The sequence below is a fragment of the Entelurus aequoreus genome, linkage group LG20, assembly GCF_033978785.1.
Source record: "Entelurus aequoreus isolate RoL-2023_Sb linkage group LG20, RoL_Eaeq_v1.1, whole genome shotgun sequence".
NCBI classification, from domain to species: domain Eukaryota; kingdom Metazoa; phylum Chordata; class Actinopteri; order Syngnathiformes; family Syngnathidae; genus Entelurus; species Entelurus aequoreus.
In genome coordinates this window covers 17,061,229-17,083,375 of record NC_084750.1, presented here as the reverse complement: position 1 = coordinate 17,083,375, position 22,147 = coordinate 17,061,229, and the positions used below count along the sequence as shown (strand labels likewise).

The 22,147-nt window shown below is 39.0% G+C and overlaps 1 protein-coding gene across 2 annotated transcripts in view; it reads left to right on the top strand.

Moving 5' to 3' along the window:
- LOC133635966 (copine-4) overlaps positions 1 to 22,147 on the top strand; it is a 95,069-nt gene that overhangs the window by 4,524 nt on the left and 68,398 nt on the right. For both annotated transcript variants that reach the window (XM_062029492.1, XM_062029491.1), the window contains exons 2-3: positions 5,331 to 5,519; positions 20,740 to 20,919. In XM_062029492.1, coding sequence (XP_061885476.1) covers positions 5,349 to 5,519; positions 20,740 to 20,919 — 351 coding nt within the window. In that variant the 5' untranslated portion in view covers positions 5,331 to 5,348. The remainder of the gene's footprint in view (positions 1 to 5,330; positions 5,520 to 20,739; positions 20,920 to 22,147) is intronic.

Genomic DNA, 22,147 nt, shown 5'->3' with positions numbered 1-22,147 from the left:
GCATTAAAATCATTGTTCTTAGTATTAGACAAATTAATATTTATAAGTGGAAACAAAAGGATAATTGATGCTGCTGCAAAGACTTAAAAAACATATTACACTCATGTAAAGTCAATAAAATGTTTGATATGGAGCATTAAAATCATTGTTCTTAGCATTAGACAAATGAATATTTATGAGTGGAAACAAAAGGATAATTGATGCTGCTGCAAAGACTTAAAAAACATATTACACTCATGTAAAGTCAATAAAATGTTTGATATGGAGCATTAAAATCATTGTTCGTAGCATTGGACAAATGAATATTTATGAGTGGAAACAAAAGGATTATCCATGCTGCGGCATTGCCTTAAAAACATGTCACACTCATGTAAAGGCAATACAATATTTGATATGGAGCATTAACATCATTGTTCTTAGCATTGGACAAATGAATACTTATGAGTGGAAACAAAATGATTATTGATGCTGACGCAAAGCCTTAAAACATACCACACTGATGTAAAGTCAATAAAATGTTTGATATGGAGCATTAAAATCATTGTACTTAGCATTGGACAAATTAATATTTATGAGTGGAAACAAAAGGATTATCCATGTTGCTGCAATGCCTTAAAAAGCATATCAGACCCATGTAAAGTCAATAAAATGTTTGACATGGAGTATTTAATCATTGTTGTTAGCATTGAAAACATTTTTTTTAATGAGTGGAAACAAAAGGAATATCCATGCTGCTGCAATGCCTTAAAAACATGTCACACTCATGCAAAGGCAATAAAATGTTTGATATGGAGCATTAAAATCATTGTTGTTAGCATTGGAGAAATTAACATTTATGAGTGGAAACAAAATGATTATCCATGTTGCTGCAATTCCTTAAAAAGCATATCACACTCATGTAAAGTCAATAAAATGTTTGACATGGAGCCTTAAAGGCCTACTGAAAGCCACTACTACCGACCACGCAGTCTGATAGTTTATATATCAATGATGAAATCTTAACATTGAAACACATGCCAATACGGCCGGGTTAACTTATAAAGTGCAATTTTAAAATTCCCGCCACACTTCCGGTTGAAAAACTCCCTTGGATATGATTTATGCGCGTGACGTCACAAAATCCACGGAAGTGGTTGGACCCCATCGGACCCGATACAAAAACCTCTTGTTTTCTTCGACAAAATTCCACAGTATTCTGGACATCTGTGTTGGTGAATCTTTTGCAATTTGTTTAATGAACAATGGAGGCTGCAAAGAAGAACGTTGTAGGTGGGATCGATCGGTGTATTAGCGGCTAAGTACAATACTTACAGCAACACAACAAGGACTACTTACTACGCCTAGCCGATGATTGCCGCCAAACCCACGGATGAAGTCCTTCGTCGCGCCGTTGATCGCTGGAACGCAGGTGAGCACGGCTGTTGATGGGAAGATGAGGGCTGGCTGGCGTAGGTGGAGCGCTAATGTTTTATCATAGTTCTGTGAGGTCCGGTTGCTAAGTTGCTGAATTAGCCTTAGCGTCGTTAGCAACAGCATTGTTATACCTTACCAGGCTGAGAATTTTTAACCGTGTAGTTACATGTACATGGTTTAATAGTATTGTTGATCTTCTGTCCATCCTTCCAGTCAGGGGTTTATTTCTATCTTCATTTGAGAACGATGCTATCACGTTAGCTCAGTAGCTAAGTGCGTCACCGATGTATTGTCGTGGAGATAAAAGTCACTTTAAATGTCCATTTCGCGTGCTCGACTCTCATTTTCAAGAGGATATAGTATCCGAGGTGGTTTAAAATACAAATCCGTGATCCACAATAGAAAAAGGAGAGAGTGTGGAAGCCAATGAGCCAGCTTGTACCTAAGTTACGGTCAGAGCGAAAAAAGATACGTCCATCACTGCCTCTCTAGTCCTTCACTGTAACGTTCCTCATCTACGAATCTTTCATCCTCGCTCAAATTAATGGGGTAATCGTCGCTTTGTCGCTCCGAATCTCTCTCGCTCCATTGTAAACAAAGGAAATATTACCTCCTCTGACGTCACGCTACTTCCGGTACAAGCAAGGCTTTTTTTATCAGCGACTAAAAGTTGTGAACTTTATCGTCGATTTTCTCTACTAAATCCTTTCAGCAAAAATATGGCAATATCGCGAAATGATAAAGTATGACACATAGAGTGGATCTGCTATTCCCGTTTAAATAAAAAAAATTCATTTCAGTAGGCCTTTAAAATCATTATTGTTAGCAACGGTGAAATTAACATTTAGGAATGGAAACAAAAGGATTAACGATGGTGCTGCAAAGCCTTAAAAAATAACACACTAAAGTCAATAAAACATTTACTATGCAACAGTAAAATCATTGTTGTTAGCATTGGAAAAATGCACATTTATGAGTGGAAACAAAAGGATTATCGATGCTGCTGCAATGCCTTCAAAAACACATCACACTCATGTAAAGTCAATAAAATGTTTGATATGGAGCAGTAAAATCATTGTTGTTTGCATTGGAAAGATTCACATTTATGAGTGGAAACAAAAGGATTATCGATGCTGCTGCAGTGCCTTAAAAAATATCACAGTCCTGTAAAGTCAATAAAGTGTTGGATATGGAGCATTGTTCTTAGCATTGGACAATTGAACATTTACGAGTGGAAACAAAAAGATAATTGATGCTGCTGCAAAGACTTAAAAAACATATCACACTCATGTAAAGTCAATAAAATGTCCGATGTGGAGCATTAAAAGCATTGTTCTTAGCATTGGACAATTGCACATTTACGAGTGGAAACAAAAGCCTAATTGATGCTGCTGCAAAGACTTAAAAAGCATATCACACTCATGTAAAGTCAATAAAAGGTTTGATATGGAGCATTAAAATCATTGTTCTTAGCAATATTTATGAGTGGAAACAAAATGACTATCGATGCTGCTGCATGGCCTTAAAAAAACATCACACTCTTGTCAAGTCAATAAAATGGATACTATAAGACATTTTAATTGTACACCAGTGGGTAGTCAGTGTTCCATCTGCAAGATAAGGCGTAGGTGTGCAGCAATCTGGTTTTTTTAAAAGGCATTTCATCAGGCCTCTAATTAACACATTTTAACACATCACATACTGGTGCGGATTAAAAATAATGACATGTAATGCGTTGATTAGGTGCTGGCTGGCACATGTTGTCAAGCTGTCGTGCAGCTTCAAGTACGGTATATATCTACGCAGAATGAAGCTCAGCCACCATGGGGGTTTGAAGCAATTTAGGATGATTAGACCTCTGTGTTAAGGAGCGTGGGTGATTGTTGTGAGGTGTGTGACCAACAGGAACAATAAAGCTGTAACCCCACTGCAAGGTTACGTCTATTGAACACCACACTCCTCTTTCTCCTTGTAACTCAATCCGTCTATCTATTAGGGCTGCAGCGAGCCATTGTTTTTGTCATCTATTGATTAGCTTCTTAGATTAATCAAGTAATTGGATAAAACACACTTTAAAGCCCTTAATGTGTATTTTAGGTAAAATAGTTAAAATATATTATTTTTTCTGCTTGCTGTTCATAACATTCATTCTTTTTTTTAATAGATGCACATTATCAGCATTGTAATTGCACCTTTAACATGTGTGCTTTAATAAAAATATAAATTTTAAAAACCTCTACGCTTTTTAATTTGCACACTGTCCGGATTTTATACATTTTTATCAGTTACTACACTCATGAAATGTTTTAATTGAATCAAAATAATATAAATCAAAGCTTTTTTCTAATCGAATTAATCGATTTTAACAGACCGTACACCCGACCAAACAAGGACCGACTGATTGACCGACCAACCGACCGAGACACAGATAGACAGACGGATGAATAGACGGACTGACCGACAGACCAACGTTCTGTCTTTCTGTCAGTCAGTCCATTCAACCATCTATCTATCTGTGTGTCTGTTCGTCTATCCATCCATCTGTCCATCTGTCTATCTGTTTATATGCTGACCGACCGACCAACGGACCGACTGATTAAACCATTGACCCAAAGACAGACAAATAGTTTGTCTATGTGTCTATCTGACAAACAGACAGGTAGACGGCTTGATGGACGGATGAAAGGACAGACTGACCAACAGACCAACTTTCTGTCAGTCCATTCAACCGTCTATCTATCTGTGTGTCTGTTCTTCTATTCATCCATCTGTGTATCCGTCTATCTGTTTATATGCTGACCGACCAGCCAATAGACCGACCACCGGACCGACCACCGGACCGACCACCGGACCGACCACCGGACCGACTGATTAAACCATTGACCCAAAGACAGACAAATAGTTTGTCTATGTGTCTATCTGACAAACAGACAGGTGGACGGCTTGATGGATGGATGAAAGGACAGACTGACCGACAGACCAACTTTCTGTCTTTCTGTCGGTCCATTCAACCGTCTATCTATCTGTGTGTCTGTTCGTCTATTCATCCATCTGTGCATCCGTCTATCTGTTTATATGCTGACCGACCGATGTGCCGACTGACAGACGGACCGACCGACGAGCAGACCGACTGATTAAACCATTGACCCAAAGACAGACAGATAGTTTGTCTATCCGTCTGTCTGACAAACAGACAGTTTGTCTATCTGTCTGCCTGACAAACAGACAGGTAGACGGCTTGATGGACGGTTGAATGGACTGACAGACCAACTTTCTGTCTTTCTGTCGGTCCTTTCATCCGTCCATCAAGCCGTCTACCTGTCTGTTTGTCGGATAGACACATAGACAAACTATCTGTCTGTCAAACAGAAAGGTAGACGGCTTGATGGATAGATGAAAGGACAGACTGACCGACAGACCAACTTTCTGTCTTTCTGTCGGTCCATTCAACCGTCTTTCTATCGGTGTGTCTGTTCATCTATTCATCTATCTGTCCATCTGTGTATCCGTCTATCTGTTTATATGCTGACCGACCGATCTGCCGACCGACAGACGGACCGACCAATTAAACCGATTAAACCATTGACCCCAAAACAGACAGATAGTTAGTCTATCTGACAAACAGACAGGTAGACGGCTTGATGGACGGATGAAAAGATAGACTGACCGACAGACCAAGTGTCTGTCGTTCTGTTTCTTGGTTTCATTCATTCATCCGTCCATCCATCTGTCTATCTGTCAGTTCATCCATCTATATATCCGTCCATCTATCTGTCTGTCTGTCTTTCTGTCTGTCTATCTATCTATCTATCTATCTCTCGGTCCATCCATCCATCTGTCTATCCGTCCGTTTATCTGGTAAAATTACACTCCCACGTATGTCATTCTCTCTCTCTCTCTCGTTCTCCTTTTCACAGTGCGATTGAGTATTCAGCATGAGTAATATCTACGAGTCTGCAGAGGCCACGCTGGGCTTCATCAGCTCTCCGTGCCTGACCAAAGTGGAGCTGAGAGTGGCCTGTCGGGGAATCTCAGACCGAGACGCCCTCTCCAAACCAGACCCTTGCGTGGTTCTGAAGATGCAGTCGCACGGACAGTGGTTTGAGGTATGTTGTAATGGTGGAAATGAACAAGTGTGCCTTGATACCGTACTAAATACTGTGGATCAAAATACACTCTGTTAGTCCCCTTTTCATATATAACAGTTGGAAAAATGACAGATTATTAATGTTCACGTAGAGGTCAGATTCATATTTTTTTCTACTATCCGTTTTAAAATTCGCAAAATTCATGTTGGTCAAAAGAACCAGCCTTTCTGGTATCACATCAATGATGTGTTTAGGATCACATACAGTAAGTACTTTATTACAGTTTTTCACAATTGCTTTGGTTCAAGTAGAAATTACATTCTCAAAACTTTAGAAAAATTGGCAAAACAGTCTTACAGGGCAGCACCCAAACTCTACCAAAAACATTATGGTCTAATAATAATTTCAACAATTGACAATTAACAGACTATTGTGCATGTAATGATTTAAATAATTAAATTATGCTGACATGTTTTGGAGAGAAGAACCATTAGACTGAGAATCAACAATCAGTTTAGATCAACACAATATATTCAATTGGAAATTGTGATAATTAGGGATGGGTACCAAATGTGTTACTTTTTACCCACCGGTCGGTACAACTGTGTACCGATTCACGTAAAATTAAACGGTACCATATTCCAATAACTTTGTTGCACGTGACGCCACGTCCAGTTGCAGACTCACCAGCTCAAGTGCAGGGCAGGAAAACAAGCACTCAGAAAGTAGTCAGCCGGACTGCCTTTTGGTAATGTTACGGTTTACCATGCCAACAAACCTGATAGAAAGTGCTCAAAAGTAAGTGTCCCCTTTGCAAAATGTGCTAATGTATTGGATATGCCATATACATTTTCCCGATTCGCATTAGCAATTTAACATGCCGATTTCAGCACCTCCAAATTTGTTAATAAAAACTACAACTAAGATGTATATACAACACAATACTATAAACAATAAAGGTCGGAACCTTGGTGCACCTCACGATTCGATTTTATTCCGATTGTACAGGTGACGATTCTATTCAGAATTGATTCCCAAATTTAACACAATTCTCGTAATATACTATTTGGTATATAAATTACAATGAAACCTTTTCAAAACAAGTTACAAAAACTCCTTTTGGCTGCGGACATACGACTTGTACATGCAGTGTTGGTCTAAGAAATGTCTTTAAAAATGTATTTTAAGAATTTTTAGAACGTTAAACGATCTAATAAAAGGAAATAGAGCAATGTCCAATCCCAACTTTACAATACTTAGATAATACATTTACAAAGCAATTGAAAATACATAAAAATATACTACTTGAAAATACAAAAAAGGAACAACTAAAATTAATAAACAACAGCATCAATAATAATACAAATATTTTAACAATAATAATACAAATAATATAACAATAATAATAATATCACGAATAGCTGTTAAATGCTTACAATCCTAAATGGCTTCTTTAATATAAGAAAATACAAATTTTACAAAAAAAAACAAAACAACAACAACTTGTTTTTAAACAGGTTCTTGATAATGATACATTTGTTTAGACTCAGAATAAATAAAAATTGCGATTTTGATTGATTTTGTTGAGCACCCCCAATAAACCCTTTGTAAGGCTCAACAAAAAACAAGACTCAGTTTAATGGCAAAGACTACTTTCTGACTACGACAACACACCAAAGTCAGTACAGTACTGCCATTTAACATCTTGGAATTGCAACTGGATGCTAAGTCTACGATATGATATTAGCAAGTGAGACAAAGAAGTGTAAGAAAACAAGATAAAACAACCGGACAGGGAAGTTATCATTGGTGTTAAATGTTAAATTAGAAAACAATAAGATTGTATTATTCAATTATTTACATTTATTAACACATGTATACTAGGGTTGTACGATATCGCGGTACTAATGAATCAAAACCGGAACTATACTCTGTTTGAAAAGTACCGGTTCCCTATTTTCCCCATGACGGCGCATCGTCACATTATGACATTGCTGGTTTTACGAGCAGAGGAGCATGTTCGGCAGCGCACACACACAGAATACTTACAAGCAGACACAGTGTGGAGACAGAGAAGGGAGAATGGACACATTTTGGCCTAAAAAGTAAAGATAAAGGTGAAGTTATAACACTGAAACGCCCTCAGGAAGAGGTGCTTTAAGACATGGCTAGCGAGCTAGCGGCTAACGTCCATCCGCAGTCGGAAGTGTTTTAGCTACTTCTAAATCACTAATCCTCGCCTCCATGGCGACGAATAAAGTATGTTTCTTACAAGTATCATTATCACTGCAGGACGAGGAATACCTAAACATGCTTCACTACACACTGTAGGCGGATACAATAGTTCACCAGCGTCACAATGTAAACAAATGCCATGGGTGTAATGATACCAAGTACAATAGCGTATCTACTCGATACTACTATGATTACAATAATATTTTTTATCGTCACAAAATTGTATTCATATTATATTCATAAACTCAGGAAATATGTCCCTGGACACATGAGAACTTAAATTATGACCAATGCATGATCCTGTAACCACTTGGTATCGGATCGATACATAAATTTGTGGTATCATCCCAAAGTAATGTAAAGTATCAAAGAAGAGAAGAATAAGTGATTATTACATTTTAACAGAAGTGTAGATAGAACATGTTAAAACATGAAATAAGCAGATATTAACAGTAAATGAACAAGTGGATTAATAATTCATTTTTACAGTTTGTCCCTCGTAATGTTGACAAAATAATAGGTGTATAAATGACACAATATGTTACTGCATACGTCAGCAGACTAATTAGGAGTCTTTGTTTGTTTACTTACTACTAAAAGACAAGTTGTTTAGTATGTTCACTATTTTATTTAAGGACACAATTGCAATAATAAACATATTTTTTGTTAAAATTAAGCCAATAATGAAATTTTTTTGTGGTCTCCTTTATTTAGAAAAGTACCGAAAAGTATTGATATACATTTTGGTACCGGTACCGGTACCGGTACTTACATATTGGTATCGGCACAACCCTAATGCACACACATAAAGTATCAAATATTGGTACTGCTCAGCATTGATTTCCAGGTAGCGGAATTGGCATTGCATCGGTTCAAATGTGAAAAGTACCCATCCCTCGTCATTATAATCATTTGCAAAAGTGTACTGAGACATTGAAACATTTGCAATGTGTTGAAATGAATGAGAAATCAAATTGTGTTGTGAACCGTTGCCAGGTGCGTTGGAGGTTTTGTCCTTGTTAGTTGGAGAATGTCATTCCTCTTTCATCAAAGGAGAAAAACTGACACCTGCAGCATGCATGGTCACCTTAACTTTTTAAGAGCGTGAGGGAAGGGACAAAAAACGTCCTCGTCTTCTGCGTAAAGACACACACACACACACACACACACACACACACACACACACACACACACACACACACACACACACACACACACACACACACACACACACACACACACACACACACACACACACACACACATACTGGTTATCATTTGGAATGGGGACCAAGTTTTTGATGATGACTTGTGGGGACCAGCCTTTCTACAGGTTGTGGAGGCATAAAAAAAATGGTGTAAAATGTGCACTGCCCAGTTAGCTCATACACGTCTTTAAATCTCTGGGTTGATGAAGTAATGTGCTGATCATTCTTACTGGGGACCCTGGGGAAAAAGAGTTAATATGGTTCATGGGGACCACATTTAAATCATTTTGCATAATTCACACAAATTTGTCGTGACTACTGAGGACCATTAAAAAAAAAGAAAAAAGTTGAAAGTAAATATGACATGATGGTCAGAATACAGCACTACAGCTGTCCTCTTATAGGAAGTTTCACCACTTAAATGTTAAAGCAAATCCTGCATCTTCTGTGACATGACTGAAAACTGCTATTTAGCAGTAATGAAGTTGTCTGCAACTCTAACTACCATATATAGAAGGATGGAACATTCTGAATGTCAATCGTACTTTAAAATAATAATGTTCTATAATCATGCTGTATGAAAATGTCATCCTAAGGAACACTAAACCAGATTTTGTTTTTGGAAACATATATTAGTTTTAACTTTTTTTTTGATTGATTGAGACTTTTATTAGTAGGTTGCACAGTGAAGTACATATTTTGTACAATTGACCACTAAATGGTAACACCCAAATAAGTTTTTCAACTTGTTTAAGTCGGGGTCCACTTAAATTGATTCATGATACTAGGGATGTCCGATAATGGCTTTTTGCCGATATCCGATATGCCGATATTGTCCAACTCTTTAATTACCGATACCGATATCAACCGATACCGATATCAACCGATATATACAGTCGTGGAATTAACACATTATTATGCCTAATTTGGACAACCAGGTATGGTGAAGATAAGGTACTTTTTAAAAAAATGAATCAAATAAAATAAGATAAATAAATTAAAAACATTTTCTTGAATAAAAAAGAAAGTAAAACAATATAAAAACAGTTACATAGAAACTAGTAATTAATGAAAATTTGTAAAATTAACTGTTTAAGGTTAGTATTATTAGTGGAGCAGCAGCACGCACAATCATGTGTGCTTACGGACTGTATCCCTTGCAGACTGTATTGATATATATTGATATATAATGTAGGAACCAGAATATTAATAACAGAAAGAAACAACCCTTTTTTTTGTGTGAATTTTTGTGTGAATGAGTGTAAATGGGGAAGGGAGGTTTTTTGGGTTGGTGCACTAATTGTAAGTGTATCTTGTGTTTTTTATGTGGATTTAATAAAAAAAAACAAAAAAACAAAAAAAACTGATACTGATGATAAAAAAACCGATACCGATAATTTCCGATATTACATTTTAACGCATTTATCTCTACATGATACAGATATATACTATCAGATATATACTATCATCATAATACAGTCATATATAACTAAGGATGGATACCATACAGAATCACAGTACTATTAATGCCAGGATAACACATGTTTCACTTTTCAAGAAAATTAACTTTTGTCTTTTACCAATATTTGAAACACGTAACCAAAGTAACCCAAATTTCCCTGTTGTGGGATCAATAAAGGATTATCTTATCTTACCTTAAACCCCAGAAATAAAATACAAACTCATTACTCATCACTCAGGCATCTTCAGAATGGATCTGACTATCATTTAAAAAGGTTTCCCTTTAGGGGACCTGTTTTTTTGTCCCCATACCGTCAGAGGTCCCCTAAAGGTGACTGTGTAAACAGAGCCATGTCCCCATTAAGTAAGCATTGCCAGAACACACACACACACACACACACCCACACACACACACACACACACACACACACACACACACACACACACACACACACACACACACACACACACACACACACACACACGCACACACACACACACGCACACACACACACACACACACACACACACACACACAAGCTCATTTTCTCAATGAGCTTCAAGCACACCTGTGAAGTGAAAACCATTTGAAGCTCATGGAGAAAATGCCTAGAGTGTGCAAAGCAGTAATCAGAGCAAAGGGTGGCTATTTTGAAGAAACTCGAATATAAAACATGTTTTCAGTTATTTCACCTTTTTTTGTTAAGTACATAACTCCACATGTGTTCATTCATAGTTTTGATGTGACAATCTACAACAGGCATGGGCAATTATTTTACTCGGGGGGTCAGATTTAGATAAAAAAGGGTGTCTGGGGGCCAGTATATCTATTTTTAGGAACACTAATACAAAACCTCACAATAATGATTGAAAGCTAAAAACATTATGACAGACCGCCTTAAAAAACGGAATGGAATTTGAATTTTTTTTACTGAATGAGACACCGAGAATGTACATGAAAATGAAAGAATGTGGGATTTACAATATTAACTATGAATGATAAAACACTGAATATTGACAACATATTTTACAATCAACCGAAATGCAACCAAAATGCAACAAACATAGTGAAAAAAACCCACCTACAATCTGAGATACCTCATAGTGACCATAGTAAGTAATTAGATTACCATAGTAACTAATTAGATGACCATAGTAAATAATTAAATGACCATAGTAACTAGTATATCATGCAGACTCCAAGCATTGAAAGACTTAGTACAGTTGAAGACATTAGAAAACATCACTGCACATCATAATGGCAGCCAGGGGCGTCACTAGCTTTTAAGGACAGGGGGGGCTTAGCCCCCAGGAGATGCAGGATGCGAGCGAACGTAGCGCACGAGCACTAAACTTCACAAACGGCTAACAAAGACTTAGAAATTATTCATTGTTATTATTATTTCAGTGGGTTTATTTTCAATCTGTATTCAGTACAACAACAAACGTGGGTTTGCAGAGTGACATTTTGTTTACAGCATCAACAAGAAACAATGACTTGCATGATCCTTCAAGATACACTGAAACACAATGAAAGTGGTGGCATTAGCCTCTATGTTATTCATTCACAACATAGAGGCTAATGCCACCACTTTCGCTCACAATACAATAATTGTTTGTTCCCAAATATTTTGAAGTTGCACAGATTACATTTTGGGCACATATGTGACTAAAATGGTTGTAAATTCAAGCCCTGGAAATATTACTTAATTACTTGAATTAAAGTAATATCTGGATCGGGATAATTTGGCTTGTATATAATATATGTACATATGTATATATATTATGGCAAGCCGTTAAGGAAATTAAATATACATGGAAGTATGAATAGAAATGAGAAACTTTTATATATACTGTAAATAAGAAAGACTTAGTCTGCTGATCTGAAAAAGAGCCAAAGCTGTCAAAGAGCTGAGGGACCATCTTCAAAGTGCAATGCTGAAACAAATAATGCAAACAATAAAATGTAACTTCCAGGGCTTGAGCCTAACGTAGTCCTGTCGCCCCGGGGACGGTAAAAAAAATGCACGGGACGAAATTAAATGCTCCCCGGGATGATGGCTTTTAACCATTTTTTTTCTTTTTCTTTTTATGTATTTATTCATTTTACATTTTATATTAAATGTCTTGGTTTTTCCACCCTCTGAAAATCCTATGAAATGTTTAACAAGTCATCCTATAATAGTACAACAGCTATTAATGTAACAATACAATAAAACAAATATTTTTAATGATGTTGTTTTCATTATTTTAACAATAGGCTAATGTATATTACTTTATATAGATTCTACAAGAAACACAAAACTTAAAAACTAAATGATTTACAATTGCAGACACAAGGTTATTGTTCTGCAGTGCTGTGTGCTAAGGTGCTTCGTACACCTGCAGGACCGCAAGCAAGGTCGCAGAGAAAATGCGGACTGGATTTTGAGTGATGTGGGCATTTTCTATACGAACAAGTGGAATGGATTGGATACCGACGCACTAAAGGGGCTCTCTACCTTACGCTATGAAGTGAGGGGAAACTGAGTGAATAATGACAGGTTATATGATTATTTATTTAAACTCTTATTCGGGCCACTTTATAATGAATATGTCGGCATGTATTTGTAAAAAAAAAAAAAAAAAAAAAAAAAAGATTTTTTTGTTTTTTTAACACCAAATTATTTAGGGGGGCTTAAGAACATTTTAGGGGGGCTTGAGTTGATATCACCATTATGTAGTCACAGGGTGGTAGTTGATATCACCATGATGTAGTCACAGGGTGGTAGTTGATATCACCATGATGTAGTCACAGGGTGGTAGTTGATATCACCATGATGTAGTCACAGGGCGGTAGTTGATATCGCCATGATGTAGTCACAGTGTGGTAGTTGATATCACCATGATGTAGTCACAGGGTGGTAGTTGATATCACCATTATGTAGTCACAGGGTGGTGGTTGATATCACCATGATGTAGTCACAGGGTGGTGGTTGATATCACCATGATGTAGTCACAGCGTGGTAGTTGATATCACCATGATGTAGTCACAGGGTGGTAGTTGATACCACCATTATGTAGTCACAGGGTGGTAGTTGATATCACCATGATGTAGTCACAGGGTGGTAGTTGATACCACCATGATGTAGTCACAGGGTGGTAGTTGATATCGCCATGATGTAGTCACAGGGTGGTAGTTGATATCACCATGATGTAGTCACAGTGTGGTAGTTGATATCACCATTATGTAGTCACAGGGTGGTAGTTGATATCACCATTATGTAGTCACAGGGTGGTAGTTGATACCACCATGATGTAGTTACAGGGTGGTAGTTGATACCACCATGATGTAGTCACAGGGTGGTAGTTGATATCACCATGATGTAGTCACAGGGTGGTAGTTGATATCACCATGATGTAGTCACAGGGTGGTAGTTGATATCACCATGATGTAGTCACAGCGTGGTAGTTGATATCACCATGATGTAGTCACAGGGTGGTAGTTGATATCACCATTATGTAGTCACAGGGTGGTAGTTGATATCACCATTATGTAGTCACAGGGTGGTAGTTGATACCACCATGATGTAGTCACAGGGTGGTAGTTGATACCACCATGATGTAGTCACAGGGTGGTAGTTGATACCACCATGATGTAGTCACAGGGTGGTAGTTGATATCACCATGATGTAGTCACAGCGTGGTAGTTGATATCACCATTATGTAGTCACAGGGTGGCAGTTGATATCACCATGATGTAGTCACAGGGTGGTAGTTGATATCACCATGATGTAGTCACAGGGTGGTAGTTGATATCACCATGATGTAGTCACAGGGTGGTAGTTGATATCACCATGATGTAGTCACAGGGTGGTAGTTGATATCACCATGATGTAGTCACAGGGTGGTAGTTGATATCACCATGATGTAGTCACAGGGTGGTAGTTGATATCACCATGATGTAGTCACAGGGTGGTAGTTGATATCACCATGATGTAGTCACAGGGTGGTAGTTGATATCACCATGATGTAGTCACAGGGTGGTAGTTGATATCGCCATTATGTAGTCACAGAGTGGTAGTTGATATCGCCATGATGTAGTCACAGCGTGGTAGTTGATATCGCCATTATGTAGTCACAGGGTGGTAGTTGATATCACCATGATGTAGTCACAGGGTGGTAGTTGATATCACCATGATGTAGTCACAGCGTGGTAGTTGATATCACCATGATGTAGTCACAGGGTGGTAGTTGATATCACCATGATGTAGTCACAGGGTGGTAGTTGATATCACCATGATGTAGTCACAGGGTGGTAGTTGATATCACCATGATGTAGTCACAGCGTGGTAGTTGATATCACCATTATGTAGTCACAGGGTGGTAGTTGATACCACCATGATGTAGTCACAGGGTGGTAGTTGATACCACCATGATGTAGTCACAGGGTGGTAGTTGATACAACCATGATGTAGTCACAGGGTGGTAGTTGATATCACCATTATGTAGTCACAGGGTGGTAGTTGATATCACCATGATGTAGTCACAGCGTGGTAGTTGATATCACCATTATGTAGTCACAGGGTGGTAGTTGATATCACCATGATGTAGTCACAGGGTGGTAGTTGATATCACCATGATGTAGTCACAGGGTGGTAGTTGATATCACCATGATGTAGTCACAGGGTGGTAGTTGATATCACCATGATGTAGTCACAGGGTGGTAGTTGATATCACCATGATGTAGTCACAGGGTGGTAGTTGATATCACCATGACGTAGTCACAGGGTGGTAGTTGATATCACCATGATGTAGTCACAGGGTGGTGGTTGATATCACCATGATGTAGTCACAGGGTGGTAGTTGATATCACCATGATGTAGTCACAGCGTGGTAGTTGATATCACCATGATGTAGTCACAGGGTGGTAGTTGATATCACCATGATGTAGTCACGGGGTGGTAGTTGATATCACCATGATGTAGTCACAGGGTGGTAGTTGATATCACCATGATGTAGTCACAGGGTGGTAGTTGATATCACCATTATTCCCCTAGAAGGGAGGGGGGGTTACCCACATATGCGGTCCTCTCCAAGGTTTCTCATAGTCATTCACATTGACGTCCCACACTGGGGTGAGTTTTCCTTGCCCGTATGTGGGCTCTGTACCGAGGATGTCGTTGTGGCTTGTACAGCCCTTTGAGACACTTGTGATTTAGGGCTATATAAATAAACATTAATTGATTGATTGATTGATTATGTAGTCACAGGGTGGTAGTTGATAAGGCGACACAATACCGTGCTATGTAATTGTGTTTGTAAGGACAGAGGAGTCTGCTGATTCACAATCAATGCACACCGGCAGCGTGCTGCTGGATATTTAATGGAATCCTCATGTCTTTCTACACTTCTGTGGGCCACAAAGGCGCAGTAAAAAAAAAGTGCACCGCAATAAAAATTGAACAGCAGTTCTTGCAGAATTGTAACTTATTGTAGCTGTTTTTGTCCCCTCGGCATTTTAACAGCAGGGCAACATATCAGTCTGAAAAAATACACAAAAGAAACTCCTGAAATTGGCTAATTGTGTTGAACGCCCCCAAAGCACATGTGTAAAAAACTCATATCTGGCCCGCCACCTCATTTTATGTGGCCCATGGAATTACCAAGCGTCTATTTGTTTTCGAAATGTAGTCAACTTTCTATTTTGACAGAAAAAAATACATGTGCTGTATGCAATTTCATATATTTTAAACCTAATCTAATATTGCAACAAATATTATATCATCGCACATTCCAAATAAGTACTTAACCTCTTAAGTACTTAACCTCTTAAAGGCCTACTGAAAGCCACTATTACCGACCACGCAGTCTGATAGTTTATATATCAATGATGAAATCTTAACATTGCAACACATGCCAATACGGCCGGGTTAGATTAGTAAAGTGCAATTTTAAATTTCCCGGGAAATATTCTGCTGAAAACGTCTCGGTATGATGACGTTTGCGCGTGACGTCACGGATTGTGCGGACATTTTGGGACAGCATTGTGGCCAGCTATTAAGTCGTCTGTTTTCATCGCAAAATTCCACAGTGTTCTGGACATCTGTGTTGGTGAATCTTTTGCAATTTGTTTAATGAACAATGAAGACAGCAAACAAGAAAGCTGTAGGTGGGAAGCGGTGTATTGCAGCCGGCTGCAGCAACACAACCAGGAGGACTTTGAGTTGGATAGCAGACGCGCTACCGTGAGTACGCAGCTTTGGCTTCCAAACATTTGATCGCTTGCCCGTATGTGCGTGCCGCTATGTGCATGTCACGTACGTAACTTTGGAGAAATATATGTGCTGTATGAACTTTACGGAGGTGAACGGTACTTTGGGCTGTGGGATTGAGTGTGTTGTGCGGGTGTTTGATTTGTATTGGTGGGTTATATGGACGGGAGGGGGGAGGTGTTTATTATGCGGGATTAATTTGTGGCATATTAAATATAAGCCTGGTTGTGTTGTGGCTAATAGAGTATATATATGTCTTGTGTTTATTTACTGTTGTAGTCATTCCCAGCTGAATATCAGGTCCCACCCGCCTCTCACAGCATCTTCCCTATCTGAATCGCTTCCACTGCCCTCTAATCCTTCACTCTCACTTTCCTCATCCACAAATCTTTCATCCTCGCTCAAATTAATGGGGTAATCGTCGCTTTCTCGTTCCGAATCGCTCTCGCTGCTGGTGGCCATGATTGTAAACAATGTGCAGATGTGAGGCGCTCCACAACCTGTGACGCCACGCTACTTCCGGTACAGGCAAGGCTTTTTTATCAGCGACCAAAAGTTGCGAACTTTATCGTCGATGTTCTCTACTAAATCCTTTCAGCAAAAATATGGCAATATCGCGAAATGATCATGTATGACACATAGAATGGACCTGCTATCCCCGTTTAAATAAGAAAATCTAATTTCAGTAGGCCTTTAAGGCCCAAGCTGTTTGTTTACATGCTTTTTTTATTTCTCTTTGCTATTTGGGCTTATTGGACCCTAACTAGAATAAAAACTAAGAATCATCTTTTGATATGATGTACTTAGTCCATAAGTACACTAATGTGTACTTCATGTTTAGTGACATGCTAATTTTTATTTTTACACATTTTTTTTCCAAATTCCATTGTATGTTATACTTTCCTGACACCACCAGATGGCAGTATAAGTAAGCGGCCATAAGACCCCAATTCAGTAGTGTACACAATTTTGGAAATAAGAGCTAAAAGGTGCTGTCCACGCATGTGGCCACTAAGGCCTTTAGAGGTTAAATATCTGCTTGACTCATGATTCTGAAGCAACTTATCCATCAAATTGTACAATGTAAAAATTATTTTTCTGTAAAAAAAATTGGTAGCTCAGTTGCCAGAATTTTACCGTAAAAATCACAAAACAAAAAAATGCGTAATATTGTTTTCCCATTTACAGTAATACACCGTAAAAACAATGACTGTAGATTTTACAGTCAAAAAGAGTGGTAGTGTTTTCCTATTTACATTTACAGTATACATTGTAAAAAAAAACATTTTATGGTAAAATTTCGGTAACTAAACTTTACTCTAAAATCTTTTTCTCACAGTGTACATACAAATATACAACAATTAATTATTGTGTATTGAAGAAATTTAAAATGTATATATTATTCACTGTTACAAGTGGCCCTCTGAGGGCAGTCATAACTGCCATGTGGCCCCAAATGAAAACCAGTTTGACACCCTTTCCCCAAGGCATTGACACATTTGTTAATCTACACCCTTTTTCATCTATTTGTCATTATTCTTCTGTTCTGTTTTTTATCTTCCAATCACTTCCACATATTTCATCCAAATCATGACAAAATGAGCAGTTTTCCCAGAATTTCACGTTTTTCCACTACATTTTTCCCATTGAAAATGAATGAGGCCATATATTACACATTTTAAGTTACTGTGCTGTTTAATTTCTCTGAGTCAAGTAATATTACTATTCATGATGAATGATTACATCAAATTAATAAATCACCCAGGTTAGCTGACTAGTCAATTTAGGGTATTGTCATTTAGCCAAGGATGTCACTATCATCAACCATCATTCTTAGGTATGGTTTCAACTAGGGATGTCCGATAAAATCGGACTGCCGATATTATCGGCCGATAAATGCTTTAAAATGTAATATTAAATTATCGGTATCTGTTTCAAAATTATCGGTATCGGTTTCAAAAAGTAAAATGTATGACTTTTTAAAACGCCGCTGTGTACACGGACGTAGGGAGAAGTACAGAGCGCCAATAAACCTTAAAGGCACTGCCTTTGCGTGCCGGCCCAGTCACATAATATCTACGGCTTTTCACACACACACAAGTGAATGCAAGCATACTTGGTCAACAGCCATACAGGTCACACTGAGGGTGGCCGTATAAACAACTTTAACACTGTTACAAATATGCGCCACACTGTGAACCCACACCAAACAAGAATGACAAACACATTTCGGGAGAACATCCGCACCGTAACACAACATAAACACAACAGAACAAATACCCAGAACCCCTTGCAGCACTAACTCTTCCGGGACGCTACAATATACACCCCCCGCTACCCTCTACCCCCAAAATCCCTCCCCCTCCAACCCCGGCCCACCTCAACCTCCTCATGCTCTCTCAGGGAGAGCATGTCCCAAATTCCAAGCTGCTGTTTTGAGGCAAGTTAAAAAAAATAATGCACTTTGTGACTTCAATAATAAATATGGCAGTGCCATGTTGGCATTTTTTTTCCATAACTTGAGTTGATTTATTTTGGAAAACCTTGTTACATGCGGGGCATCACAACAAAATTAGGCATAATAATGTGTTAATTCCACGACTGTATATATCGGTATCGTTTGATATCGGAATCGGCAGTGTTGGACTGTAACGCCGTTAGTTTCGGCGGTAACTAGTAATCTAACGCGTAATTTTTTTATATACAGTAACTCAGTTACCGTTACTGCATGATGCGTTACTGCGTTATTTTACGTTATTTTTATGTAGTATCGGCTAGAAACTGAAAATCTGAGTGTGTTTTATTGGAGCGCTCCGGTGGAAAAGAAGAGGCGTGCTTTCCCCCACCCATAGAAAGCACGCCTCCCCGCAGGGGAGACGTTCCTCCAGAGCCGTACTTCGGGTCTAACAACCTTCACTTTACCCGGAAGAGGGTCTTTACAGCTGAGGGTGACTGACGAGCCCGGCAGTTTGTTGCAACTTTGTGACTTTATTGCACGCAGCCATCCACCAAGCTAGAGCACCTACACACACTCACTGTCGCCGCTCCCTCACCTCTCTCGCCCACTCACTCACTGACGTCACTCACCTCTCATGCTGTCAAATCTTAAAGGGCCACACACACACATACGCTACTCTCATAACAACTAACAAGACATCATGGCGAAGCCAGAAGTCGAGTTTTTTAACATGGAGACATTCTCAATACTTTTCTTTTGTCGAGCACAAAGAAAATAACATTTTAGTTAAATGTAAGTTGTGTCTTGGATCAAAGATCCTATCTACTTAGAGTTAAAGTTAAAGTGCCATTATGTTGCAGCTATTTAAAATAGTTTTGTCCATTTTTTCTGGCCTGAAATAAATTGGCCCTTTGAAACATATCTTTGTCTTTGTGTGTTGTATGTAGACCACATTGTTTGTGTGTTGTATGTAGACCACATTGTTTGTGTGTTGTATGTAGACCACATGGCTTTCTGAGTTCAGTGATGCAAATGCATGTCAAGTTGATCAACAGATTGTATTATTCTCCAGTGCAATAACAGTACTGAAATGAAGGCTAAAAGGGCATTAATGGGAGCCTTAAAAAAAGGGGGGAAAAAAGAAGTAACTAAATAGTTACTTTTCACAGTAACGCATTACTTTTTGGTGTAAGTAACTGAGTTAGTAACTGTGTTACTTTTGAAATAAATTAACTAGTAATTGTAACTAGTTACTGGTTTTCAGTAACTAACCCAACACTGGGAATCGGTAATTAAGAGTTGGACAATATCGGATATCGGCAAAAAAGCCATTATCGGACATCTCTAGTGCCGATGAATATAGTGTTCATCAGTTCGACACAACAGAAATATGATAGTGGGAATAAAAATAAGCATTACTTTGCCCAAATGACATAAAGTATGGAAGTGTCAGTCAATATTGTGTTTGCTGCCTCCAAACTATCCCACAGTATTAATGTACCGCACCACCTTTACAACAAGACGCAATAAAAAAATATGTATCTAACAAAACAAACTGCTAATAAAAATATTTATAAATGTATAGTCCATTGTGTAACTTGTGTGTGTGTGTGTGTTTGAAGGTGGACCGTACAGAGGTGATCCGCAGCAGTAGCAGCACGGTCTTCTCCAAAATCTTCCTGGTGGATTATTACTTTGAAGAGGTGCAAAGGCTTCGCTTTGAACTGCACGACATCAGCTCGGGCAACAACGGCCTGCGCGATGCGGATTTCCTCGGCGCCATGGAGTGCACCTTGGGACAGGTCAGAGCAAAACTTAAATACTAGATTGCTCGTGTTAAGTCTGTGACTTGTGCTCGTGTACAATTTGGACCCGTAGCGTCCCGATGACTGAAAGTTCACTAGCAAGTTCTCTATGTACAGTTTGCACCTTAGCTCTTTGCCACTGGAGTTAAAGTCACAGTCGGACATTAAACTTTTCTCCACAAAACTGAAAAAGTGGCTTAAGGAAAATCAGAAGTGGGTGTAGTATACACTGTTGCGTCGGACCAGTTCTTCCTCCCAGGGAATTTAAGTTACTGGTCAATCCCAAGTTCTTTCGATGACGTATATGCTGAGTAAGAAGGACCATCAAGACAGAATTGGAATATTTTCAAGTTTATACCAAAGGAGATCAGCTTAACCAATACATTCATATCGGCTGCTCTAGTTGATCTGGCATTCCAAGGGAAAAAACAACTTCTTTTCACACAAAGAAAACCCCCATCTCCCCCCTCTCAACACTGATAAGGAGAGAGACGTGGGGGTTGTCTTCACATTCCAACGTAAGACACTAAACAGACAATCTGAAGACAAAGAGAGACTGGTAGAATAAACAAAGGAAAAATACTAGCTACTCTAAACATGGCTATGTAAAAAGAAAGAACTCTTAAACATATCTGCATCCTTCCACAACACAAATGGGGCCAATTATTTTTAACGTATTTTTATTTTGTACTTGTCTTAATCTTTTTGTATGTGTTTTTCACTTTTCTCAAATTTTCTTTAAAAGCTTAACCAGGGACGAGGGTTGCAAATTAGCCTGTGGCTAGAAGTCTTATGTATTTTGACATTGGTTACTTATGGGTAGCAATCCATCCTTCCATCCATTCATCTTCTTCCGCTTATCCGAGGTCGGGTCGCGGGGGCAGCAGCCTAAGCAGGGAAGCCCAGACTTCCCTCTCCCCAGCCATTTCGTCCAGCTCCTCCCGGGGGATCCCGAGGCGTTCCCAGGCCAGCCGGGAGACATAGTCTTCCCAACGTGTCCTGGGTCGTCCCCGTGGCCTCCTACCGGTCGGCCGTGCCCTAAACACCTCCCTAGGGACGCGTTCGGGTGGCATCCTGACCAGATGCCCGAGCCACATCTCGATGTGGAGGAGCAGCGGGTTTAGTTTGAGCTCCTCCCAGATGGCAGAGCTTCTCACCCTATCTCTAAGGGAGAGGCCAGCCACCCGGCGGAGGAAACTCATTTCGGCCGCTTGTACCCGTGATC